Raw genomic sequence first — 27,556 nt, 5'->3', positions numbered from 1 at the left:
GTAAGTCTTTTCCTTCTGTTGTGTCTCCTGCCCAGAGAAGTTCCTTTAACATTTGTTGTAAAGTTGGTTTGGTGGTGCTGACTTCTCTTAGCTTTTGCTTTTCTTTAAAGGTTTTAATTTCTCCATCGAATGTGAATGAGATCCTTGCTGCATAGAGTAATCTTGGTTGTAGGTTTTTCCCTTCCATCACTTTAAATATGTCCTGCCACTCCCTTCTGGCTTGTATAGTTTCTGCTGAAAATGAGCTGTTAACCATATGGGATTCCCTTGTATGTTATTTGTTTTTTCCCTTGTTGCTTTTAACAGATTTTCTGTGTATTTAATTTTTGACAGTTTGATTAATATGTGTCTTTGTGCATTTCTCCTTGGATTTATCCTGTATGGGACTCTCTGTGCTTCCTGGACTTGATTAACTATTTGCTTTACCATATTAGGGAAGTTTTCAACCATAATCTCTTCAAGTATTTTCTCCTTCTCTTTCTTTTTCTCTTCTTCTGGGACCCCTATAATTCGAATGTTGGTGTGTTTAATATTGCCCCAGAAGTCTCTGAGACTGTCCTCAATTCTCTTCATTCTTTTTTCTTTATTCTGCTCTGCAGTAGTGTTTTCCACTATTTATCTTCCAGGTCACTTATCCATTCTTCTCCCTCAGCTATTCTTCTATTGATCCCTTGTAGAGAATTTTTAATTTCATTTATTGTGCTGTTCATGATTGTTTGTTTGCACTTTAGTTCTTCTAGGTCCTTGTTAAACATTTCTTGCATTTTTTCCATTCTATTTCCAATATTTTGGATCACCTTTACTATCATTATTCTGAATTCTTTTTCAGGTAGACTGCCTATTTCTTCTTCATTATTTAGGCCTGGTGGTTTTTTACCTTGCTCCTTCATCTGCTGTGTGTTCCTTTGTCTTCTCATTTTGCTTAACTTACTGTGTTTGGGGTCTCCTTTTCACAGCCTGAAGGTTCGCAGTTCCTGTTGTTTTTGGTGTCTGCCCCCAGTGGCTAAGGTTGGTTCAGCGGTCATGTAGGCTTCCTGGTGGAGGGGACTGTTGCCTGTGTTTTGGTGGATGAGCCTGTATCTTGTCTTTCTATTGGGCAGGTCCACGTTTGGTGGTGTGTATTTGGGGTGTCTATGACCTTATTATGGTTTTAGGCAGCCTCTCTGCTAATGGGTGGGGTTGTGTCCCTGTCTTGCTATTTGTTTGGCATAGGGTGTCCAGCACTGTAGCTTGCTGGTCGTTAAGTGGAGCTGGGTCTTGGCATTGAGATGGAGATCTCTGGGAGATTTTCACCATTTGATATTACATGGAGCTGAGAGATCTCTGGTGGACTAATGTCCTGAACTTGGCTCTCCCACCTCAGAGGCATATCCCTGATGCCTGGCTGGAGCACCAAGAGTCTGTCATCCACACGGCTCAAAATAAAAGGGAGAAAAAAAGAAAGAAAGAAAGAAAGAAAAAATTAAATTAAATAAAAAAGTTATTAAAAGAAAAACCCAAAAATAATTATTTAAAAATTGTTTTAATTAATTTTAAAAAAAGAACGAAAGAAAGAACTACCAAACTAAAAAACAAATCCACCAATGATAACAAGTGGTGAAAACTATACTAAAAAAAAAAAAAAGAAAACGGAGAGACAGAACCCTAGGTCAAATGGTAAAAGCAATGCTATACAGACAAAATCACACACAGAAGCATACGCATGGACACTCACAAAAAGAGAAAAAGGGAAAAAAAAAATATATATCCTTGCTTCCAAAGTCCACCTCCTCAATTTAGGATGATTCGTTGTCTATTCAGGTGTTCCACAGATGCAGGGTACATCAGGTTGGCTGTGGAGATTTAATCCATTGCTCCTTAGGCTCCTGGGAGAGATTTCCCTTTCTCTTCTTTGTTTGCACAGCTCCTGGGATTCAGCTTTGGATTCAGCCCTGCCTCTGCATGTAGGTCGCCTGAGGACTTCTGTTCTTCGCTCAGACAGGACGGGGTTAAAGGAAGAGCTGCTTAGGGAATCTGGTTCACTTAGGCTGGGGTGAGGGAGGGGTACGGAGTGCGGGGCGAGCCTGCTGCAGCAGAGGCCAACATGATGTTGCAATAGCCTGAGGCGTGCTGTGTGTTCTTCCAAGGAAGTTGTCCCTGGATCATGGGACCCTGGCAGTGGCGGGCTGCACAGTCTCCCAGGAGGGGAGGTATGGATAATGACCTGTGCTTGCACACAGACTTCTTGGTGGCTGCAGCAGCAGTCTTAGCATCTCATGCCTGTCTCTGGGGTCTATGCTGATAGCCGCCGCTGGCGCCCGCCTCTGGAGCTCCTTTAAGTAGCACTCTTAATCCCCTCTCCTCGTGCACCAGGAAACAAAGAGGCAATAAAAAGTCTCTTGCCTCTTCGACAGTTCCAGACCTTTTCCCGGACTCCCTCCTGGTTAGCCACGGCTCACTAGCCCCCTGCAGTCTGTGTTCACGCAGCCAACTCCAGTCCTCTCCCTGGGATCTGACCTCTTAAGCCTGAGCATCAGGTCCCAGCCCCCACCCATCCCAGCGGGTGACCAGTCAAGCCTCTCGGGCTGGTGAGTGCTGGTCGGCACCGATTCTCTGTGTGGGAATCTCTCTGCTTTGCCCTCTGCACCCCTGTTGCTGTGCTCTGCTCCATGGCTCCGAAGCTTCCCCACTCCGCCCCCGCAGTCTCTGCCCGCAAAGGGTTTCCTACTGTGTGGAAACCTTTCCTCCTTCACAGCTCCCTCCCCCCAGCGCAGGTCCCATCCCTATTCTATTGTCTCTGTTTTTTGTTTTTTCTTTTGCCTTACCCAGGTACGAGGGGAGTTTCTCGCTTTTTTGGAGGTCTGAGGTCTTCTGCCAGCATTCAGTTGATGTTCTGAAGGAGTTGTTCCATATGTAGATGTATTTCTGATGTATTTGTGGGGAGGAAGGTGATCTCCACATCTTACTCTTCTGCCTTCTTGAAGGTCTCCCTCCACCACCTTCTTACCTGCTTAACTTCAAACTATCCTCCAAATCTCAGGTTACATGTCCCATTCTTCCTTTCATTCCTGTATTATCATGTCCTTGTTCACTCAGCAAATATTTTTGTATTTAATGGACATCTTCTGAGTCCTAGGCACAATGACAGATGCTGTATATTCAAGGATGAAGAAAGCAGGCATGATTTCTGTCATCATGGGTGCTGAAACCTAAATTAGCTCCCCTCTCTCAACCGCGCCCCCCCACTTCTAGTTACCCAAACCAGCTGTATTTTGTCTGGAGACTCTAGGGGAGAACACTTTTACTTCCTTGTCCTTTTCAATTTCTTGAGGCCATTCACTTTCCTTGGCTCATGGCCCCTTTCTCCATCTTCAAACCAGCAGTGTTGGCATTTTCATATCTCTCTGACCTCTTCTTCCATCACCACATCTCCCTCTCTGACTCTGACCCTCCTGCCTCCCTCTCATAAGAACACTTGTAATTACATTGGACCTCCCTCACCGCAGTAATCCAGGGTAATCTGCTCATCTCAGGATCCTTAATTTAATCAAGTCTGCAAAATTCCTTTTGCCATGTAAGGCAACATATTCCACAGGTTCTAGGGATTAAGATATGGACATAATTGGGGGTCATTATTCTGTCTATAATATGAGGTGTATCCTGTACCTCCTTAGCACTTTCTGCATAACTTTCCCAGCCTTTGTAACACTTCAGATTACTAGTTCAACTGACTGGTTTCCTAGCTTGGTTGTGAGTCTATTGAGGGTAAGGACCATCATCTCTCTTGTCCATCATTCTGCTTGTATTTTTAGGACAATGCTTAGACTAAGCACTCAATACTTCTATATTGATTGACTGCTTGAATGAATGAATGAATGAATGAATTAGAGAGATGCTCAATAATATGTGCACATGTTTTCCAAAGATAGTATTTTGGTTTGTCCTAAATATTTCTGAGATCCTTGTTTTCTTGAGAAGTTTGAGATGTAAATCTGTTTCTCAATAGTTACTTGATATCAACAGAAAATGCCTTCTTTTAAAAAATTATGAATGACTCACAGACTGTCAAGAACATTTTGAAGTATAAAAGAAGCACTCCTAAATTATGCAACTATGAATACTTTTTAATAAAAGGAGTTAATGAATATTCCACAGGAAAGAGCTGGCTTGCACAGTCTGGAGTTAATTGCTCATCCACACCTGGTTGTTAATTTCTTTCTGAAATGTTGTTTTTTGTAGATAAAGCCCATCATTTACCACATCCCACATGGGTACAGATTTGTTGTCTCCTTTGTACATGCTCCAAGCTTACCTCATTTTGCATAAGGCAGGATATTAGCTGTGCATTCACTTTACTCTTTTCTATAACAATGTGATTTTTATTGCACTGGTTGATTTACTTAGAAGCTTAGAACACAAGGATATAGCCATAAAATCATTACAATGGCAAAACTGAGAGTGTAAAAGAAAATTTCACTTATTTTTGGAAAGATTTCAGAAATGTCCATTGTATTTAAATTTCCATTTGAGTGAAATGGTAACTTTGCCATTAAGAATGTCTTTTTATTTACAAAAAAATCATGAATTGCTTCTCTTAATATAACTTACTTAAATGATTATCCACAAATACATGGCACAATTCTTTTATTTTCTTTTATTTATTTTTTTTGGATGATGTGAAAATGTGCATGCATTTTGAATAAAGGAGCAGAAAAGAGGAACGTTGAATGTAAAAATGAAAGACAGAGCAAGCACACTGAAGCAATGGAAGGAAAATTTTTGTTTCTCTATTGATTAAACCCAAACATTTTCATAGTTAACAATCTATCATCACTTAAATAATGAAATAATTGCAAGAAAATACAGAGAATGGCAAGTATAATTTACAAGTGAAATAAATGTGCTAGGATAGAAAAGAGAAAGAAACTTAGTTCTTAAATAATTTTCTGTACCTTTTAACCACCATTTCCAAATCATTTAGATCTAGTGATCAATCTCTCCAAATAATATATACAGAGTTTTTTCACTGGAATGTTATTTTCAGATCAACAAGTAAATTTCTTATGAACTAGTAGTGACTTCCTGCAGCACTGAATTGATAAAAATTCTGAGGTCTTCTTTGACCTAAGTGGAAAAATTGCCATGATTGATTAGCCATGTTTGGCTTGCTAAGGAATGGGGATGATAGAACGCATGTCATAAAGTTAGTTATGGGTAATAATTTATTTACCTCCTTTAGGAAAAGCAATGCATTGACATTTTCCAAATAAAATAGTTGTTAATATTTTTCAGATTATATTGAATATATATATTTAATTATATTAAATATTGCCAATAACAATTATGCTTTCTAGTAAATAAATAATAAGGCTTAAAAATCTCAAAAATTCATAATTTATATAATTTGGGGGATTAGATATTAATGATAACTTTTTCTACATAAATTTTTGGACTAAGGAGTTTAGATTTAGCTTATTTTGAAATACGTAATATATTATAAAAAACATATGCCATTTGTTAAGAACAATGCTGTGTAAGGAGATGTAAAAAAAGACTTCATTAATTTTGTTATCAAATTGTATCATCACTGTCTTTTTTTTAACATCTTTATTGGAGTATAATTGCTTTACAATGGTGTGTTAGTTTCTGCTTTATAACAAAGTGAATCAGCTATACATATACATATATCCACATATCTCGTCCCTCTTGCATCCCCCTCCCACCCTCCCTATCCCACCCCTCTAGGTGGCCACAAAGAACTGAGCTGATCTCCCTGTGCTATGTGGCTGTTTCCTACTAGCTATCTACTTTATATTTGGTAGTATATATAAGTCCAAGCCACTCTCTCACTTCATCCCAGCTTGCAATTCCCCCTCCCAGTTTCCTCAAGTTCAATCTCTATGTCTGTGTCTTTATTCCTACTCTGACCCTAGGTTCTTCAGAATCATTTTGTTGTTGTTGTTAGATTCCATATATGTGTGTGTTAGCACACGGTTTTTATTTTTCTCTTTCTGACTTACTTCACTCGGTATGACAGTCTCTAGGTCCATCCACCTCAATACAAATAACTCAATTTCATTTCGTTTTATGGCTGAGTAATATTCCATTGTATATATGTGCCACATCTTCTTTATCCATTCATCAGTCGATGGACACTTAGGTTGCTTCCATGTCCTGGCTATTGTAAATAGAGCTGCAATGAACATTTTGGTACATGACTCTTTTTGAATTATGGTTTTCTCAGGGTATATGCCCAGTAGTAGGATTGCTGGGTCTTATGGTAGTTCTATTTTTAGTTTTTTAAGGAACTTCCATACTGTTTTCCATAGTGGCTGTATCAATTTACCTGCCCACCAGCAGTGCAAGAGGGTTCCCTTTTCTCCACACCCTCTACAGCATTTATTGTTTGTAGATAGTTTGATGATGGCTATTCTGACTGCTGTGAGGTGATACCTCACTGTAGTTTTGATTTGCATTTCTCTGATGATTAATGATGTTGAGCATCCTTTCATGTGTTTGTTGGAAATCTGTATACCTTCTTTGGAGAAATGTCTATTTAGGTCTTCTACCAGTTTTTGGATTGGTTATATGTTTTTTTGATATTGAGCTGCATGAGCTGCTTGTAAATCTTGAAGATTAATCCTTTGTCAGTTACTTCATTTGCAGAAATGTTCTCCCATTCTGAGGATTGTCTTTTCATCTTGTTTTTGGATTCCTTTGCTGTGCAAAAGCTTTTAGGTTCATTAGGTCCCATTTGTTTATTTTTGTTTTTATATCCATTTCTCTAGGAGGTGGGTCAAAAAGGATCTTGCTGTGATTTATGTCATACAGTGTTCTGCCTATGTTTTCCTCTAAGAGTTTTATAGTGTCTGACCTTTCATTTAGGTCTTTAATCCATTTTGAGTTTATTTTTGTGTATGGTGTTAGGGAGTGTTTTAATTGCATTCTTTTACATGTAGCTGTCCAGTTTGCCCTGCACCACTTAGTGAAGAGGCTGTCCTTTCTCCACTGTATATACTTGCTTCCTTTATCAAAAATAAGGTGACCATATGTGCATGGGTTTATCTCTGGAATTTATATCCTGTTCCATTGATCTATATTTCTGTTTTTGTGCCAGTACCATACTGTCTTGATTACTGTAGCCTTGTAGTATAGTGTGAACTCTGGGAGCCTGATTTCTCCAGCTTCGTTTTTTTTTTTTCTCTTCTCAAGATTGCTTTGACTATTCAGGTTCTTTTGTGTTTCCATACAAATTGTGAAATTTTTTGTTCTAGTTCTGTGAAAAATGCCATTGGTACTTTGATAGGGATTGCACTGAATCTGTAGATTTCTTTGGGTAGTATAGTCATTTTTGCAATGTTGATTCTTCCAATGCAAGACATAATATATCTCTCCATCTGCTTGTATCATCCTTAACTTCTTTCATCAGTGTCTTTTCTGCATACAGGTCTTTTGTCTCCATATATAGGTTTATTACTAGGTATTTTATTCTGTTTGTTGCAATGGCAAATGGGAGCGTTTCTTTAATTTATCTTTCAGATTTTTCATCATTAATGTATAAGAATGCAAGAGATTTCTGTACATTAACATTGTATCCTGCTACTTTACCAAATTCATTGATTAGGTCTAGAAGTTTTCTGGCATCATCTTTAGGATTGTCTATGTATAGTATCACGTCATCTGCAAACAGTGACAACTTTACTTCTTCTTTTCCGCTTTGGATTTCCTTTATTTCTCTGATGGCTGTGGCTAAAACTTCCAAAACTATGTTGAATAATAATGGTGAGAATGGACAAACTTGTCGTATTCCTGATCTTGGAGGAAGTGGTTTCAATTTTTAACCATTGAGAACAAGGTTGGCTGTGGGTTTGGCATATATGGCCTTTATTATGTTGGGGTAAGTTCCATCTTTGCCTATTTTCCAGAGGTTTTTATTATAAACGGGTGTTGAATTTTGTTGAAAGTTTTTTCTCCATCTATTGAGACAATCATATGGGTTTTCTCCTCCAGTTTGTTAATATGATGTATCACATTGATCAATTTGCGTATAGTGAAGAATCCTTGCATTTCTGGGATAAACCCCAGTTGATCATGGTTTATCATCCTTTTAATGTGCTGTTAGATTCTGTTTGCTAGTATCTTCTTGAGGATTTTTGCATCTATGTTCATCAGTGATATTGGCCTGTAGTTTTCTTTCTTTGTGACATCTTTGTCCAGTTTTGGTATCAGGGTGATGGTGGCATTGTAGAATGAGTTTGGGGGTGTTCCTCCCTCTGCTATATTTAGAAAGACTTTGAGAAGGATAAGTGTTAGCACTTCTCTAAATGTTTGAGAGTAGTCACATGTGAAGCCATCTGGTCCTAGACTTCCTTTTGTTGGAAAATTTTTAATCACAGTTTAATTTTCAGTGCTTGTGATTGGTCTGTTCATATTTTCTATTTCTTCCTAGTACACTCTCAGAAGTTGTGCTTTTCTAAGCAATTGTCCATTTCTTCTAGGTTGTCCATTTTATTGGCATATAGTTGTTTGTAGTAGTCTCTCATGATCATTGGCATTTCTGCAGTGTCAGTTGTTACTTCATTTTCATTTAAAATTCTATTGGTTTGAGTCTTCTCCCGTTTTTTTTCTTGATGAGTCTGGCTAATGGTTTATCAATTTTATTTATCTTCTCAAAGAACCAGCTTTTAGTTTTATTGATCTTTGTTATGGTTTCCTTCATTTCTTTTTCATTTATATCTGATCTGTTCTTTATGATTTCCTTCCTTCTGCTAACTTTGGGTTTTTTTTTTTTCATCTTCCTCTAATTGCTCTAGGTGTAATGTTAGGTTTTTTATTTGAGATGTTTCTTGTTTCTTGAGGTAGGATTGTAATGCTATAAATTTCCCTCTGTATCCCATAGGTTTTGGGTCTGTGTGTTTTCATTGTCATTTGTTTCTAGGTAATTTTTGATTTCCTCTTTGTTTTCTTCAGTGACCTCTTGGTTATTAAGTAGTGTATTGTTTAGCCTCCATGTGTTTGTATTATTTACAGATATTTTCCTGTAATTGGTATCTAGTCTTATAGCATTGCAGTCAGAAAAGATTCTTGATAGAATTTCAATTTTCTTAAATTTACCAAGGCTTGATTTGTGACCCAAGATATGATCTATCCTGGAGAATGTTCCATGAGCACTTGAGAAGAAAGCGTATTCTGTTGTTTTTGTGTGGAATATCCTATAAATATCAATTAAGTGTACTGTGTTTAATGTATCATTTAAAGCTTGTGTTTCCATATTTATTTGCATTTTGGATGATCTGTCCATTGGTGAAAGTGGGGTGTTAAAGTCCCCTACTATGATTGTGTTACTGTTGATTTCCCCTTTTATGGCTGTTAGCATTTGCCTTATGTATTGAGGTGCTCCTATGTTGGGTGCATAAATATTTACAATTGTTATATCTTCTTCCTGAATTGATCCCTTGATCATTATGTAGTGTCCTGCTTTGTCTCTCGTAATTGTCTTTATTTTAAAGTCTATTTTGTCTGATATGTGTATTGCTACTCCAGTTTTCTTTTGATTTTCCATTTACATGGAATATCTTTTTCCATCCCCTCACTTTCAGGATGTATGTGTCCCTAGTCTGACGTGGGCGTCTTGTAGACAGCATATATATGGGTCTTGTTTTTGTATCCATTCAGCCAGCCTCTGTCTTTCGGTGAGAGCATTTTATCCATTTACATTTAAGGTAATTATCAATATGTATATTCCTATTACCATTTTCTTAATTGTTTTTGGTTTGTTATTGTAGGTCTTTTTCCCTCTCTTGTGTTTCCTGCCTAGAGAAGTTCTTTTAGCAATTGTTTTAAAGCTGTTTTGGTGGTGCTGAATTCTCTTAGCTTTTGCTTGTCTGTAAAGCTTTTAATTTCTCCATCAAACCTGAATGAGATTCTTGACGCGTAGAGTAATCTTGATTGTATATTTTTCCCTTTCATCACTTTAAATATGTCCTGGCACTCCCTCTGGCTTGCAGAGTTTCTGCTGTAAGGTCTGCTGTTAACCTTATGGGGATTCCCCTGTATGTTATTTGGTTTTTTCCCTTGCTGCTTTTAATATTTTTTCTTTGTATTTAACTTTTGGTAGTATGGTTAATATGTGTCTTGGTGTGTTTCCCCTTGCATTTATCCTGTATGGGACTCTCTGAGCCTCCTTGATTGACTATCTCCTTTCCCATGTTAGGGAAATTTTCAACTATAATCTCTTCAAATATTTTCTCAGACTCTTTCTTTTTCTCTTTTACTTCTGGAAACCCTATAATTCAAATGTCCGTGCATTTAATGTTGTCCCAGTAGTCTCTAAGACTGTCCTCAATTCTTTTCATTTTTGTCTCTTTATTCTTCTCTGCAATAGTTATTTCCATTTTTTTGTCTTCCAGGTCACTTATCTGTTCTTCTGCCTCAGTTATTCTGCTGTTGATTACTTCTAGAGAATTTTTAATTTCATTTATTGTGTAGTTCATCATTTTTTGTTTTCTCTTAGTTTTACAAGTCCTTGTTAAATGTTTCTTGTGTTTTCTCCATTCTATTTACAAGATTTTGGATCATCTTTACTATCATTACTCTGAATTCTTTTTCAGGAATACTGCCTATTTCCTCTTTTTTTTTTTTTTTTTTTTTTTTCTGGTGTGTTTTTATGTTGCTCCTTCATCTGCTGTGTGTTTCTGTCTTCACATTTTGATTAACTTAATGTGTTTGGTGTCTCCTTTCCGCAGGCTGCACATTCATAGTTTCCATTGTTTTTGGTCTTTACCTCCAGTGGCTATGGTTTGTTCAGTGGGTTGTGTAGGCTTCCTGGTGGAGGGTACTAGTGCTTATGTTCTGGTGGATGCGGCTGGATCTTGTCTTTCTGGTGGGCAGGACTGCATCTGTTGGCTTTTTTGGGAGTGTCTGTGACCTTATTATGATTTTAGGCATCCTCTCTGCTAATGGGTGGAGTTGTGTTTCTGTCTTGCTAGTGGTTTGGCATAGGTTGTCCAGCACTGTAGCTTACTGCTTGCTGAGTGGAGCTGGGTTTTAGGGTTGAGATGGAGATTTCTGTGAGAGCTTTCGCTGGTTGATATTACATGGAGCTGGGAGGTCTCAGTGGACCAATGTCCTGAACTCAGCTCTCCCACCTCAGAGGCACAGAGATGACACCCAGCCAGAGCACCAAGACCCTGCCAGCCACACGGCTCCAAGTCTGATGAGAGGAAAGAGAAATACTGGCTCGTGTGCAGAATCATCCCACAGATCACAGTAATGACACCTTCAGCTTGATCATGGTGATGTTTTCATGAGTTTTTGCATATGTCCAAACTCATCAAATTGTATACAGGAGGACATTGAAAATATTGCTGGTACAGTTCCAGGCCACTTTTTTTCTTTTGTTTTGCATTTAGTCTAGTTTCACTGGCTCATAGGGTGCAGCATGCAGAGATCTCAAACCCAGCACCTTCAGAGCAGAGTTTCTAGCTCAAAGTGGTTGCACAGCATCCCAACTCAAGATGGAGGTGGAGACAGCAGGCTGTGTGTAGAGCATCACTGTCATTTTAAGATCTATTGCTAAATATGTCAGAGGTTTCAGTTATTTATTTAATCCAAGCCATTGAATTTTTAAACATTACTGATTATTTTCTTTGTTTAACAAGAGTACCCAGATTTACGTAGTGATGTGATGGTAAGTCTTTGACAAACAACTCTTGGCGTGGGGGTTATGGCATGGGATGTTGGAAAAGCACAGATTTGTTGCACTTGCCGATTTCCATGGTATAAATATGTTTTCATTAAACATAGAGCTTGAAAAGATATGTACACTATTGACATTCTGAAAAGATGTAAACAGAGCTGGTCTGAGATGTCTTTTAAAAAATCATATACAGTTTATTTTCTAAAACAGATATATTCAGGAGAATTGCATACAAGCCCTTCAAATTTTGAACTCCATGGTACATTGCAAACGATTAGCCTTACTAAAGTTTTTTTTATATCTAACTTTGTAAGGAAATATCTACTCCATTATATATATTTTATGTATGTTTATCTTGTTAATTGTTGAACTTTTGCAGGAAAGCTTATGTGATATTTAATTGTTATAGATTCTTATACTCTTAAAATTCAATAAAATATTTCCAAATTGGATAAAAATATATTTATGAATCATAAAAAATTTGCAAGGAAATACATATCACAAACAAATAATTGGCCAAATGTCTTAGCAAATATTTTAATATTGATCTAGTAATTCTGCCTCTGTAATTCTAAATAAGGTGGAATAAATGTATCTCTAAACTAATTAATGTAGTGCCAACCTATATGTGTGCATATGTGTGTGCATGTGTGTGTGTGTTTGTGAGACTAGGAGATAAAAGGAATAAATACCAATCAACATTCCACTGTTTATCTTTGCTTAGGATACATATTTTTATTTTTCCTGTATTCTTAAACCCTCTCTCCAATCTCTGATAATGAGCAGGGACACATTATACCTGAATCTATAAATAAGAGCCCTGATATAGTAGGGCTAGGTCCTATTTTAGTTAGGCAAATATTGAATTATAATGGTTACTACCAAGTGGTCAGTGGAAGAGCTAAGTTGTGGTCACTTTTCATTTTGTTTGAGTTTCTAATTTACCATTTGGAGTCAGTATCATAGCCTGAATCTATACTTACCCTCAGCCCTCCTTCTCATGGGAGAAAAAGGGAAACAGAAGGCACTACTAGAGTGCCTGGCATGAGGTAGGCCCCCAATAAATATTGATTGACTGGGAGCAGGAAAAGTTTGAGATCTCAGACTATCATTAGTGTTTAATTAAAGCTGTCCACATGATTAGAATGCTTAAAATTCCATCCTGTTTCTACTTTTTGGAATTAAACATACCCTTCAAGCTTACTTTTGTGTGAAGCCTTCCCTGATTGCTCCAAAGAGACTTCTTCCTCTTTTAATTTTCCATTCTCTTTCATTTTTAATCATGTGTTATTTACCAATATTATCCTTGGCACTCAAGGATAAACTCCTAGAAGAAAGGGATAGGATCTTGCACATTTGTATGGTTCACTTCATTTCAAAAAATTTCTTGAACAAACTCATGCTCTATTGTTATTATTTCAATTAATAAATATGAATATACATCTAAAGATGAAACTTGGAAACAAATCCTATACCTGAATACTACTCTTAAAATACATTAAAAATGACTTTGTAGCATTTCTTAGTTTTTAAAAATACCGATTTTCCCTCATACTTCCCTTCAATGCTAATTGAGAAACAACCATATTCCAATTTTTCTGTAGCCGCTATAGAGGAAAACCATGGACATTTTAAATAGCAAAACTATTCCAATTAAAAATGTATATTTTCAGAGAATTTCATAATAATGAATGAATTGGAGTTTATTTGAATTCCCCCTACTAATGGTGGGGGAATCTTGGCCTACATGATTTGGTCTCAGAACCTTATCACTCTTTAGAGGGACCTCAGATGTGGTGGCCTGTCACTGTTTAGAAATATGTCATTTCACATGAGAAAACTGTGGTCCTGAGGACATTAGTGAGAAAGAGGTCATGAACTCCTAATTAAAAACAAAATTCCCAGCAGGTGCATTCAGAGTCAGATTTACTATGAACCAAATGAAGCTTAATTTTCAGGCCCCTCACACAGAACGCTTCTAAGTCTGAGGGACACGCTCCAAGATAGAATCTTTTCCTTAGTGTGACACGAAAATTGTATAAACTTCAGACACCACAAAATAGGGCTCTACCTCTGGGCATACGTATGAAAGAAAATGTGGGATATTGTGCAAAGAGAACTTTGAGGATGTCTAGCGGCCTCAATTCTGGGCTGTGTTTGGCACTAACTTGCCAGGTCTCCTTTCAGAATTGTCTAAACTTGCTGAGCTTCAGTTTGTTTATCTGTGAAATGATACTGGTAATTAAGTTAGCCCATCTTCCTATCTGAGTTATGTAATAATTACCTGAGACAACATTTGAATATTCAAAAATCAAAGAGTTCAAAAATAATTAGTAATTAACTGAAAAATGTAAAAATTAAAAGTGTTTGGAATTGACCTTGTTAAACACGAGGCCACCATTAATCTTCCCAATGTTCAACAATATCAACAGTAAAAATCTCTAAGAATTCTCCCTAACTCAACTCTGTTCCTCCTACAGAAGAAACAACACAGCCCTGCCTGAATCAGAAGTGTTCTTTAATCCTAGATTGCAGTGGATTGACCTTTTATGACTATTCTGGAGTCTCCATGCTTGTTGAGGTATTTACACAGCTTGTGTTTGGACTGATTCTTTCCCTTCCCTTTAGTAACATGGTTTCACCAGCCTCTCTCTCAGCTCTGGGGTTTTGATCCTGCTTGTTTCAATACTCATCTCACCCATTCTCTCCAAAAGGCATAGACTTTATTACTCCCACTACTGTAGATTTCTTTTCAGGAGATGCCGTGAAGTTTCTAGCTGTGTGTGAATCTGGAGAGCGCGGGAGGAGTAGAGGTGGGTATTCATGTGGGGTGTTAGAACAGAACATAGACTTGGGATGTAATGGGTATAGGAGATGCTGGGCAGTCAAATCCTAGGTTTCTAGAAAGAAGGAGAAAAGTCCCCTCCATGAGCAAGTGGCCTGATGATGGCAGGATGTTGTATCTCACATCATGGATGGGTACAGTCTGACCTGAAACCATTCCTGGTCTCTGAAATAATACTCAGTGCAGGGTTTTTTCTCCATTCTCTCAGACAATGGTGTCCTCTACCCCATGATATCCATGGGGTCTCCATGATCCCGGTTGCAAAAAATAAAAGTTTTATTTCTTTAAAACTGAAGCCTCCATTTAGTTAGATGGAACACCTAATTTTGCTAATTCAAGGAAAACTCAGACACTTCCGGAATTGTTTCCTCCTTTTTTTTTGAGTAAATACTAAGTCAACAAGGAATGTACTCCCTTTCTTATTTCCATTTATTCTCTCCTCAATACCCTAAATATGAGGGAGGATCTTGAGGATCAAGCAATGTCTATTTCTCAGCTGTCCTCAGTCCTCCATTAGCTTCTGCTGTGTGGAACTTGGTTCATCTCGCCTTTGGCGGTTTGTTTCCCAGCGGTTCTCTTACCCTGGCTTCATACAGTCTCCTGCTGTGTGAGGCTTTGTATTCAGCCAAAAACTTAATCATAACCTATGGCAATTTCTGGAGCTCTTTCCCTGCATATTTCCCTTCTTTCCATTACTCTCTCCCATAAATTTCACCCACTCAATCCTTCCTAAATGCCAGTCCTGTCTTCTCAGCTCAGTAAAGTGGCTGCATTTTGCTTGGGTCCCCCCCGCTCATCATGTCACGGTCCACAAACTGCTTTGAAGCAGAAAGCTGAGATGATCTGAGAGCTCACGTCGTTTGTTTTTTTTTTCTTTCAGAAAACTCCGTCCTTTTCTGCCTGTTCCCATTGCCGGAAAACAATTTATATATTTTCTCCATTTGTCTACTTATTTACGAAGGATAGGATAGTCTTTATATTAATTACTCTTCATGGCCAGAAGTCAAAATTGGACATTGACTTTTAAAGAGTTAAAACCAGTAGTCCTAGAAGGTCTCACATTGTAGATTTTGATTGCTTTCTCATGGTGTTGCATAACTGTCTCTATTCATTCATATTTTAAATTTGAAATGTCCAACCTTTCAAACTCAAGATAGTCCAAAGTCAGCTTCAGTCTGGCTTTCCTATGAAGATGGGGTGGGACTATGTGAAGAGAAGCAGCTTACTATGTGACAGAGCGTAGTCTCAGATCTATCACACCTGCTGGGAGGTGTTAGGAAAATTGTCTAACCTGTCTGGATCTCAGTTTATTCATTTTGTAAAAATGGGGGGGGCGATTTTGTTTCAGATTTAGTAGATATTAAAAAAAGAAATAAATTATGCAAAAGAATTGAATTTTAAATATCCTAGGCCTTAAATCTAGTGGCTGTTTTTGGTAAATTTTCCACGTGTAATATGCTTTTAATTTCTTGTTGCTCACCATAAAAACTTTGCACAATTTGGCATAGGGTTGAACCTCAATACTTTTCTTGCATCTAAATCCTGACTGTAAACAGAGAGTCTCTCATCATTGGAGGGCTTCTTGTGTTCAGCACTTTTATTTACTGTGTTGCCAAGGTCTAGAAGAGCACTGTTAAACCTATGTGTATAAGGATCACCTGGGGAGCTTATTTAAGATGCAGTCTTTTGATGGAGTGATCATTTTGAAATGTACAGAAATTTTGAAACATTATGTTATGTAACAGGAGCTAACACAGTGTTGTTGGTCAATTATACTCCAAAAGCAAGCAAACAAACAAACCAATAGAAAAAGAGATCAGATTTGTGGTTACCAGAGGCAAGGGGTGAGGGGAGGGGGAATTGGATGAAGGCAGTTAAAAGGTACAAACTTCTGGTTATAAGATAAAAAGTACTAGGGATGTAGGTACAACATGATAAATAGAATGAGCACTGCTGTATGTTATATATGAAAGTTGTTGAGAGAGTAAATCCTGAGAGTTCTCATCAGAGGAAAAATATCTTTTTTCTATTTCTTTAATTTTGTATCTATATATGATGGATGTTCACCAAACTTATTGTGGTCATCATTCCATGATGTATGTATGTCAAATCGTTATGCTGTATACCTTAAACTTATACAGTGATGTATGTCAATTATAATTCAATAAAATTGGAAGGAAAAAATGCAGTTTTCTGAGTCCTGGTTCTGGCCCAGGAATATTCATTGAAAACAATGTAGTTTGTCCAAGGATTATGTTTTGAGCAACACTAGACTAGGATTGTCCTTTTACTGGGAAAAGTCAGTATGTATATTTTTTGTTTAATTGTATTTAAAATTTGTTTTGAATATACTCCAGTATTTATTAGCTGTCCTCTCTAGATATTGCAAATCAGGACTTGGAGTTAGTAAAGAGGAGGAAATGGTTACTTATTGTCAGTGAGTTTAAGATCTAAGGTTGAAAATTCAGAGGAATTCAAATAATCTAGGTTTTGGGCATGGTGAGAAAGAAACTTTTAAGAATTCATCTTAATGGTTTTAAAATACTGCACAACATAATAAAGGAATAAATCAACTGATGCATTTTATTTTTAAATGGGCAGAAAGACATTTGCCCTTCTGTATATACAAAACCAGCAGTTTTGTATCAATTTGCTTTCTTTCTTTTTTTTTTTTTTTTTTGTGTTACGAGGTCCTCTCACTGCTGTGGCCTCTCCCATTGCGGAGCACAGGCTCCGGACGCGCAAGCTCAGCGGCCATGGCTCACGGGCCCAGCCGCTCCGCGGCATGTGGGATCTTTCCGGACCGGGGCACGAACCCATGTCCCCTGCATCGGCAGACGGGCTCTCAACCACTGCGCCACCAGGGAAGCCCTTCAATTTGCTATTTTTAGTTTCCTTATTACTATTTAGTTTATTTCATCATGGTTACAGTAAATTATGATGTATGTTACAACCATAAACTTTAAATATAGACAAATTCTAGGTCCAAATATTAGCTACATAACTAGTTCTAGGATCTGGGTTCAAGTATTTGTTTGCTTTTCTGTAAACTGGAAGTAGAAATACTTCGAGTTGTTGTGAAGCTTAGAAATGACATATTGTATATAAAGCATATAAAAAGGTTTCTAGAAGTTAGTTAAGTACTCAATAATGCTAGCTTCTATTTGTTCTCATTTTGCAAAAGTCATTTCTTAAAATAATATCACTGCAACTAATACTATTTCTTAGTTCCTGCCACCCTGAAATAGGGTCCAGACTAAAGAGCCACAGAATCTCTTCAGCCATGCATGTCTTCCTGCTTCCCAAAAACACTCCCTGGATTATTTTCTCAGTCACTTTGGTATAAGGAAGATTCTCCTAAGAGGTATAGGTTGAAGAAAATGGAGTGAATGCTATTTGTTCTTCTACTTAGGACACTTCTACTTAGTGAACTAGAGAATATGTTTATCAGCATCAATAAACCACCCATAGCAATGTGTTTGTGCTTCACTGAGCTTAAGAAAAAGTAAAACACTGACAGATCACTTTGAATTGTCATTTTAACTTAGGAAAACAGAAGCCATTTATTCAATGGCAAGTCTCAGACCATGTATTATTTATTTGTTTATTTGCTTGTTTATTTATGCCCAGAGTGATGTCTCCTATTATTCCACAATTCTTCTACCATAGAGATAACTGCTTATTGCTGGAAGAATATAAGGGAAATCTTTGGGTGTATCATGCATACTCTTAAAAAGTTTTGTAAACGCAGCATTCTACATTTTATATGTATGACACTTTACTATTACGTAACCAAATCCATCCTACTGTTACTAAAACTTCTGGATTTACTGAGTTTTGTTGGCTGACTTTGGTCTGGGTGAATTTAAGATCAGGCCCTGGTCTGGGTGAATTTAAGATCAGGGCCTTCAGTAAGGTTGTTACTACTTGAGATTTTCTAGGACTTAAAAGAAGGCAAGACCCTGCAGTATGCCAAGAAAATTAGTCAGGATCTCTCATCTTGGTGGACCATAAAAATGGAAGTTGGGCAATCAAACTTGGCTTTGATTATAGTGAGGTTCTCAATTTACTGTCCATGGATGGGGTTTAGAGAATCCATGAATATGTGCAAATTGTTGTAAAATATTAAAGTAAGCAGTAGGTAAGCAGTTTCATCATATTCACAGATGGGTCCTTGACTTCCAATAAAAGATGGTTGAAAACAATTTTATATCATTCTTATAGGGAAGGAAAGGTGGTGTTTTTATTTTTATTAAATAAAATGGAAAATGTAAGCAGCAAAACTTAGTTACATAAAAGGTAAATGCCAGGACATGGAAGCAACCTAAATGTCCATTGACAGATGAACGGATAAAGAAGATGTGACACATATACACAATGGAATATTACTCAGCAATAAAAAGAAATGAAATTGAGTTATTTGTAGTGAGGTGGATGGACCTAGAGTCTGGCATACAAAGTGAAGTAAGTCAGAAATAGAAAAACAAACACTGTATACTAATGCATATATATGGAATCTAAAAAAAAAGAAAAATGGCACTGATGAACGTAGTGGCAGGGCAGGAATAAAGACATAAACATAGAGAATTGACTTGAGGACACAGAGCAGGAGGGGGAAGCTGGGGCAAAGTGAGGGTAGCATTGACATATATATACTACCAAATGTAAAATAGATAGCTAGTGGGAAGCAGCAGCATAGCACAAGGAGATCAGCTCAGTGCTTTGTGAACACCTAGAGGGGTGAGATAGAGAGGGTGGGAGGGACATGAAAGAGGGAGGGGATATGGGGATATACGTATACATATAGCTGATTCACTTTGTTATACAACAGAAACTAACACAGTATTGTGAAGAAATTATACTCCAATAAAGATCTATTTAAAAAAAAAGAAAGAAAGAAAAAATGGTAAATGCCTTGCTGGCGTTCATCTTCCTTTGCTAAGACCATCTCTTTTAGAAGTGGGTCAGAGTATGCCTGAATGTGTTACAATGCCACCCCCTGGTGGTGTGGTATCATAAACATTGGCTTTTTTTTTTTTTACTAGAAATTCTGCCTTCTGAAGTTCATCTTATTCCTTCCTGCCAGCTATCCTGAATTAATTGTGGGTGTACTATTTTAATTCTTCCAGGTTTCCACGGACTGCAAGAACAAGAGTGTGGATGTATCATTAGTCCACTGCACAGGTAAGGGAGTATCCTTGGCTAACATTGGACATGATCCTTCTGCTGCTACATGTAACCTTATATCATTTGTGTTTTCTTATAGCTTCTTTGATAAAAGCAATGAAATACTGGGGAAACCTAGATTCAGAGAAACCAATTTTTTTTGAATCAGTATCTGCTGCAATAAGTAACATCCACTTAAATAAGGTGAGTTGAGCAAGTTTGCATGCCAGAATTATAAGAAAATTGGAATGTAGAATACATGGGCTTTGCATTTTTTATATTAGCCTATTATCCCACTGACATCTAAAAACCTATTAAAATGTGCCCCCTCCTCAGAGTCCTCTGCTACAAGTAAAGGAATTTTTTCATTCCTTTTTTGGACAAGTTATGAATTGTTTAATAATTTGGATCTTCCAACAATATCACTGCTTAGAGGATTTGGTGATCACCTATTAAGTGCAAACTGCTTGCTTATAAAAATAAATGCATCTTCCAGGATCCACTATCCTGGGAATTGGAATCCACCTCTGTCAAATGCAAAAACTGTAAATATAGCCTTACAGCTTTTTGCTGCTCTCATACCCTTTACTCTAAGCTCATACTGCCACCTTTGGAAATACTATTTGCAGAGCCCAACACTCACATGGTTTGAAGTGTCAAAGTTATCTTCCAATACTGGGCTGTATGGTTAGTTTAAGAACTGTTCCTAGAACTTTGATTTCCCATAATTTTTCTTTGATTTTGAATTGTTTGGCCTTTCCTTATCCCTAGAACAGCATCTGTTATCTCTCTGAGTCATCCCTATTATGTGCAGTTAGAAGAGTATGTATTTACAGAATAATAATAATAACATTATTGTTATTATTGTCATTTCTACTACTACTATTACTGCTGCTGCTGCTGCTGCTACTACTGTTATATACCTAACATTCACTTTGTGCTCATTATGTTCCAGGAATGTGCTAAGAGCTTTACCTATGTTACTTCACTAAATTTGCCACAACCTCATGAAGTAGATACTATTATTGAACCTATTTTTAGAAATAAGGAAACTGAGGTCCAGGGAAGTTATACCATTTGTAAGTGATAGAGCCAGTTTCAAAGTCAGCAGTCTGACCTAGGACCTGGAGCTTTAAACTTCTATGCTCTGATGCCTCAGAGAATATCCATTTTCTTAGCTTGGCTGGACAGCTTGCTTCAGTTACTACTGTTCTTTGACTATGATATCAACTTAAGGGTTAAGTAAGTAGCAATTGCTAATTTCTTCCCCTTCTATTTCAGAATTTGAGCAAGCTCAGTGACCACAGTGAAATCTGAGACTCTTTTACTGCAGTACAGCTCTTTTCTTTAGCAACTGCCCCGAAGAGGCCATACTCAAGTATTTTCACAACATTTTTTGTTGTGTAGATCCTACAAATGACCTCTACTAAAATAAGTGTGATGTGACTTACTAACCACATAACCGCTGCTCAAGGTTTGCCAACAATTTTATCTAATCTTTGTTAGTAAGCAAATTCACTTTGTAGGTTATTGTATAGTTATTTTATAAAAATCAATATGCATTTAGTTTTAGTGTACTGAAAGGTAAACATGAATTTATTTCCTTTTTTCATACCAAAGTATTTTGTGTTAATTCAGTTTGTTGTAGTTCATTTGTAAAAGTGAGAAATACTTTGTCATATGATAAGAGATTTAGAACATTTGCAAGCCATTTGTAAAAATGCAGGATCATCTGTAACTAATACATAAAAACAACTTAGCAAGTGTGCCATTTTCCCTAACCAAAGAAGCCATTAAATATCAATAAGCTTAAATGTTACTTCATGCAATATGATTATGAAATTCACAGAAAGTAAGTCAAACAAAAACAAATGGCAAACTAGAAACCATTCTTCTCCATACCTTTCCATGTGTGGATGTCTTCAGGAATGTTTTCAACATAAGTAGTATCCCAGTGAAACCATGTCCTCGACATTAGTCTGTTTTGCTGTAAATATTGGAAATGCTTAGGATCTTCAGAACTTATAGCCCTAATTTCCACATTCCCACCCCATAAAAGTTTCCATTTTCAGCTTTAGTTTTTTTGGAACCAGAGAATGTGGAAGTTGAACCCCTTATGATTTTTTCACAAATATGATTTTTAGAAAAGAAAATATCACCAGTAGAATAGCTTTGTACTTTTCCAATATAGGATTAACTGTAGTAGTTTGGGACTTTCCTATTTCAGAGAGATAGTCAATATAATATAATACATTTATCTATCTATACCCCTATAGATAGATAGATCTCCTTAGAATGCTTTTTCTTTTCTTTTGTTAGAAGGGAGCTTAGGTAAGTGATTATCTTTTAACCCACTAAACCACCAGGGTATTGACAAATAAATACCATAGGCCAGGCTGACTTGTATAAGTCATTATTTTCATGTTTCTACATATATTTTCAATCACATACAATTATATAGTTTCATATTTTTATCTAACAATTTGATTTACCTATGAAGAAATCTCACTTTCAAAGATAGATGTAGATGCACGCTTTAGTCTTAAGACATTTTAACTGTTCTAGAAATTACCAGTTAACAAAAAGCCAAGTAATTTAAAGTGAGTTTGAAAAGTAGTTTGAAAACAAATTTAAAGGCTCGTAATTTAGGTGTTTTTGAGAACATCTGTAAGAGTAAATTCTAATATCTGCCGTGTGATGTAATGGTTCCTAGCAAATGTGTAGTAAACATTCACATGGCCCTTATTTTTACCATTGAGTCCTAGGCAGACAATGTAATGAAATGAAAGGGGAATAATAAACATTTCAAATTCTCGTAACTTATTTAGCCATGTCAATTCTGATTGACATGAACTACAAATGGTAGTTTTTGTCCCACAGGAAGCTTCAATCCTTTCATCACTAATTTGGATTGAAATGAGTGAAGCCAACTTTTCTTCCCATCAAATACTGTTCCAAGAAATTGTGGAAGTAATAATTAGAAGTAAAATTTCCTTAAAGAAAGGAATTTCACTCTCCTTTTCTGATTAAATTATTCCAATGGTGGACGGTGGCAACATTCACCATCACTAATCCATTGGTCATTGGCACATAAACATGAGTCAAGGGAAGTTAAGAAAGAAATATATTTTGCTATGTATAAATTGATGTATTTCTATGCAAATTTAGTCTATTATTAAATGCATGCACTGTAGACATTTTCTAATTTGTTAGAGATTATGGACTGTAGATGGCGTTAAAATCTTTACAGGTAATCAATGGATGGTTTCTTCTATTTTATTAACAAAGCTGACAACTAGTTGTATGAGAAGATGTATTTGAATGCATTTCAGTGTTTATAATAGGCATCTAATGGATAAAACTTAAAAGTTAATAACTTTGGTGTCAAATGTTATTATATTCAAAGTAAAGGAAGACCAAAACATGTACCATAAATAACCCTTTGTTCTAAGGCTTATCCTGCATACTAAGATCCCAGTGACTAGACCTGTAGGAATCCCTGAAATTGAGTTTTGAAAGCTCAACAACTGAATATGAGTTTCAGACACACAAGATTCTAAAACATAAACGTTTATTTCAAAGCAGACATTAATAACAGGAGAACTATAATATGGCACTGATGCTAGACTGTTTCTAGTCATGATTAATTAGTTTTATGAGATTACCTTATTTTTGTATATGATAAATTACTTTCATATTACTTATTATGGTAAAATAAAATTGGGAAAAATTAAAACTGACCTATAAGACCAGTTAAGGACCTAATAGAGTGACATATATAAATTAACCATAAAGTGTGTAACCAGGAAAAAGACTGTTAAATTATATTTATGCAAATTAAATGCCCTTAAATTTTACCATTTGTCTTTCATTTTAAAGGTTATTTTCCCCTGATTATATGATTCAAGTGTTATAAAGTCTAACTTGAATTACTTTGCAGTAATTTATGTGACAGATCTCTACTGTATAAATGTGTAATGTAATGAGGAAAGAAATCTCTCTTTTTTAATGAAAACATTAATGTGTTAATACCCTGTATGGATAATGTTTTACATTTAGCGGTTACCAAAATATATTAGTATGTTTTTGAACATACATATGCTTAGAAATGCATGTTCTGCATACTGTGGGATGATCGTCTAATTCAATGTAAAATATGCTTTTTGGCAGTGATTTTGTTGCCAGATTTTCAATAGGGAGTTAAGTGAGGCTTGCACAATCTTAAGATTTTTAGTTAAAAATCGTATCATCTAATATGTCACACATATTTTTATATTTTTCAATGCATTTAATTATCTTTTAAATAATCCTTTGCCTGACTCAGCATATAACAACCAATTTACATGGAAATAAACTGAAATATGGTAACTATTATGCTTAAATGGATTTGTGTCCATTATTTCAAATTATTCACCCTCCTGTAAAGCAAATAATACATTTTGCTGTCTTAGACTGACCACAGTCTAATGTGTTGACAATTCCTGGATTAAATATTCTTTGTAATTTGTTCTTACAAAATTTAAACCTAAAATTGTAAGGTATAGTATGTCAATTTATGGAAGGCTAATAAAGTTACTTTTTGCTGCAACACTACATTTACACAATCCTTTTACACCAGGCTTAAATCCTTTGTGTTCTAATTTTAATTAATATATAATTTAATTTTTTAATTTGTTTGGGTTCTTCATTTATATACTGTTGTTTGTCTTTCCTGAGTTTCTAGGCTGAGTTCAATATTCTCCAGAATTTTAAAGGTTACTGCTCAAAGAAAAAGAAGATAAGTCAGTCTTCTAGGTGTTGGAGGTATGGCAGTGAATAAAGCAGAAAAAACATCCCTTCCCTCATGGAACTTACATTCTAACAAGGGAAGACAAAATAAATGGGATAAACTTTAAATACCTTTATTATAAGTTAAATGATAATATGTGCTAAGAATAAGAATAAATTAAGGAAAGAAGATAGAAAGTATGGCAGAAAAGTGGGTGTTGTGTCCTGAGATAGGGTGGCAGGAATGGTGATAACAGGAATGTCTTAGCAGACTACTATGATAAAATACCACAGACTGGTGAGCTTAAACAATAGACATTTATTTCTCAAAGTTTGGTAAGTTGGGAAGTCAAAGATCAAGGTGGCAACTGATTCAATTTTCTGGTGAGAACTTCTTTTCTGGCTTGTAGCTAGTAGTAGACAGCTACTTTCTTGGTGTGTCCTTCACATGGTGGAAAGAGAGTGCTCTCTGGTCTCTTCTAAAGGATCCTATAAACCTATAAGCTTAGGACTTCACCCTTATGGCCTTATTTAACCTTCATTACTTACCTATATGCTCAATCTCCACATACAGTCACATTGGGGGTTAGGGCTTCAATATACAAATTTTAGGGAGACACAAGTCCATAGCAAGGAGTTATAAATTTCTTATATATTAAAAAATTCCTTTTTATGTCTGAAAATTAGGCTTACTAGAATTGTATTTATATTTAATATGATATGATGTTTTTGCATCAAAAACATGAGAAATAATTGTGAACTCTCTGGTTAAAGCATTTCAATGCTAGAAAGTGTAGGTTAGCATAGATATTACTAGCCATACCTGGCTACTGAGATGAGATTCTGGCCATGAAACATGTGAAGTGGTCAGAATGGGTTTGCAGTATACCAATGGTTGTTCAGAAGCTGAGACATTGTATTCTGGTGATAGTTTCTAATGATTAGCCATCCTGTTTTGAAGATAGAATTGAATTAGTTAGCTTTCCCTTAACTATCATATTGTTAAAGAAAATAACAAGAGACATGCTTAATTCTACCAGTTGTCACAGGGACAGGTGCAGAACAGAGTCCTGATGCTAACTGCAGTGAGAGCTTTCCACTTTTTTGTTTGTTTCTTTGTGTTTTTTTTTGTTTGTTTTTTTATTAAGAAGGAAAGAATACTAGGTTACTACAAATTAGCTAAGTGCTCTGAAATTATGGCTTTCAGAGTGCTCATTATGAAAAATCCTCACTCATTTTCTATTGATCCAGCAACAGGAAGGTTATCTTGGTCAAACATATTTCCTTTCTGTCCTAAATAATAAAGACCAGTCTCTCTACTAAGTATAGAAAGTATTTAGTATTTTTGCCTATTTGGAGCCTCTTGTTTTTATGGCCACATTTAGAAATTGGCTAATGAATAAGTCCAGTAAGAATTTATACTTAACAAGAACAATTGTTGCATTAAAAAAATAAAATGCTTCAATTTAAAAAAATAGAATTGTATCTTTATTTCCTTTGCTTCTAAAGCTGCCTTTTGTCCCTTCTTTGTTTTAAAGCAATTTCTGGCCTTGTGAGGGTAGAAAAGTAAAGGAAGACAGACTCTATTAGACTGCAATATGTTTTCCAAATCAACTTCCATATTTAACAGCCCTATTTCTACACTTCTTTACACCTTGATTTATATGCTACAGAGTTCTCAAGCTTCCATGCTCCCTATTTTCTTAATTTGTAACAAGGGATCTATTGTTTAAATAAAGTTGCCTTTCCTTCGGCTAATGAAGCCTGAGAGAGTATTGGGAAGGGAGGGCAGTGAATGCAATGCCTAGGCATTAGATGGTTTGGGGGGAGGAGGAAAGGCTGAGGATAAAGGCGGGTAGTGAGTAGATGAGGAGGAGGTTGGTTGGCATGGCAAACCCTATGATTTTAGGAATATCTAGCTGTCTCCTGAGTCCAAATATATACTTCATCAGTCTTCCAAGGGGCCTGAGATTCTCAGCATTAACCACTTATTTAGGATGGAGTAAATATTATAAGAAAGGAAGAACGCATGTAAGTCCTGCCATGCATTGTGTTAGCGTTAGGAAGAACTGGTTCATCTGATAAGCTTATGACACTGTCATCAAGGGCTGAGAAAAACAAAGCACAGAATGAATTTTGATGAGGGAAGGCTGGTTAAAAAATCTCTTTTGGAGTTCAGGGTGCTGCTGTGGGCAGGGATGAGAATGGCGATATGGCTTTGGGAGACAGGCTGAACAGTGTGCCTCAGGCATAACTGGGTGGCCAGGCCCTCACCCCTTCACCTTACTCCAAAGACACAGACATGGTGGAACTGGTGTTTATGAAGCCAAACACAGTTCTTCCCACATATCAGCTTTTCCTGGAGTTTGGACCCATGCCTTTGGCTCTGGAATTAAAATTTGAGAATAGCAGTGTAACTGCCAAAAATGGAATTGACATACAATTCTTGCCTTGTGTAAACCTTTTTTTTTTTCAACTGCTCCTCTTCACTCTGCCGATGAAAAGATTGAAGTAGTGAGGGTCTCACTTAACAGATTAGTGGCTTAATCAATTAAAACCAAGAAAATGATGGTGCCAGCTCTCTCCTAAATCTTGGTTAAAATGTCATCCTTATAATATCTGCACAAGAACCACCATGGATATTTTCTACATATGTAGATTTAAGCACCCTACCCAAAACCTAGTGGATCAGAATTTCTTTGGAGTGACTTTGTGGATAAGAGTTTTAAAAAAATCATCCACTTTCATTTTATACTCTAAAGTTTGGAATCACTGTCACAAAGGCTTTCTTTAGTCTGGTATTAGAAAGAAGCCCTGTACTCTAAGTCTTAGGCACATATGTGTTCACCACTTGTTTTATTTGGGCTTGTGCTTCAGTCACAGTGTATTGTGGATATATAGTGGATCTACAGTGCTATGCTTCAGTTACCAGAACTGGGCATAACATGGCAAAGGACTGTGTCAAATTCACTATACCTTTTGATCAATATGAGTTTGTCAGAGTCAGAAAGTATCTGAAACATACTATCCCTATTCATATACTCTTGGGTGAATTTCCTAAGACAGGAAGTTTGTATTTAATATCTTTCATCATGGAAAAT

At 36.4% G+C, this 27,556-nt stretch overlaps 1 protein-coding gene across 1 annotated transcript in view; it reads left to right on the top strand.

The window, feature by feature from the left end:
• SLC26A7 (solute carrier family 26 member 7) overlaps nucleotides 1-20,210 on the top strand; it is a 186,297-nt gene extending 166,087 nt beyond the window's left edge. Inside the window, exons 15-17 of the mRNA XM_022584546.2 lie at nucleotides 14,158-14,258; nucleotides 19,652-19,706; nucleotides 19,789-20,210. Coding sequence (XP_022440254.2) covers nucleotides 14,158-14,258; nucleotides 19,652-19,706; nucleotides 19,789-19,901 — 269 coding nt within the window. The 3' untranslated portion in view covers nucleotides 19,902-20,210. The remainder of the gene's footprint in view (nucleotides 1-14,157; nucleotides 14,259-19,651; nucleotides 19,707-19,788) is intronic.
• The last annotated feature ends 7,346 nt before the right edge of the window (nucleotides 20,211-27,556 follow it).

This window comes from Delphinapterus leucas, chromosome 17 (assembly GCF_059928025.1).
Source record: "Delphinapterus leucas isolate spDelLeu-1000000601 "Yukka" chromosome 17, BTC_Dleu_Yukka2, whole genome shotgun sequence".
NCBI lineage: Eukaryota > Metazoa > Chordata > Mammalia > Artiodactyla > Monodontidae > Delphinapterus > Delphinapterus leucas.
Note: the sequence above shows the minus strand (reverse complement) of the source record. Positions and strands in the feature narration are given on the sequence as shown.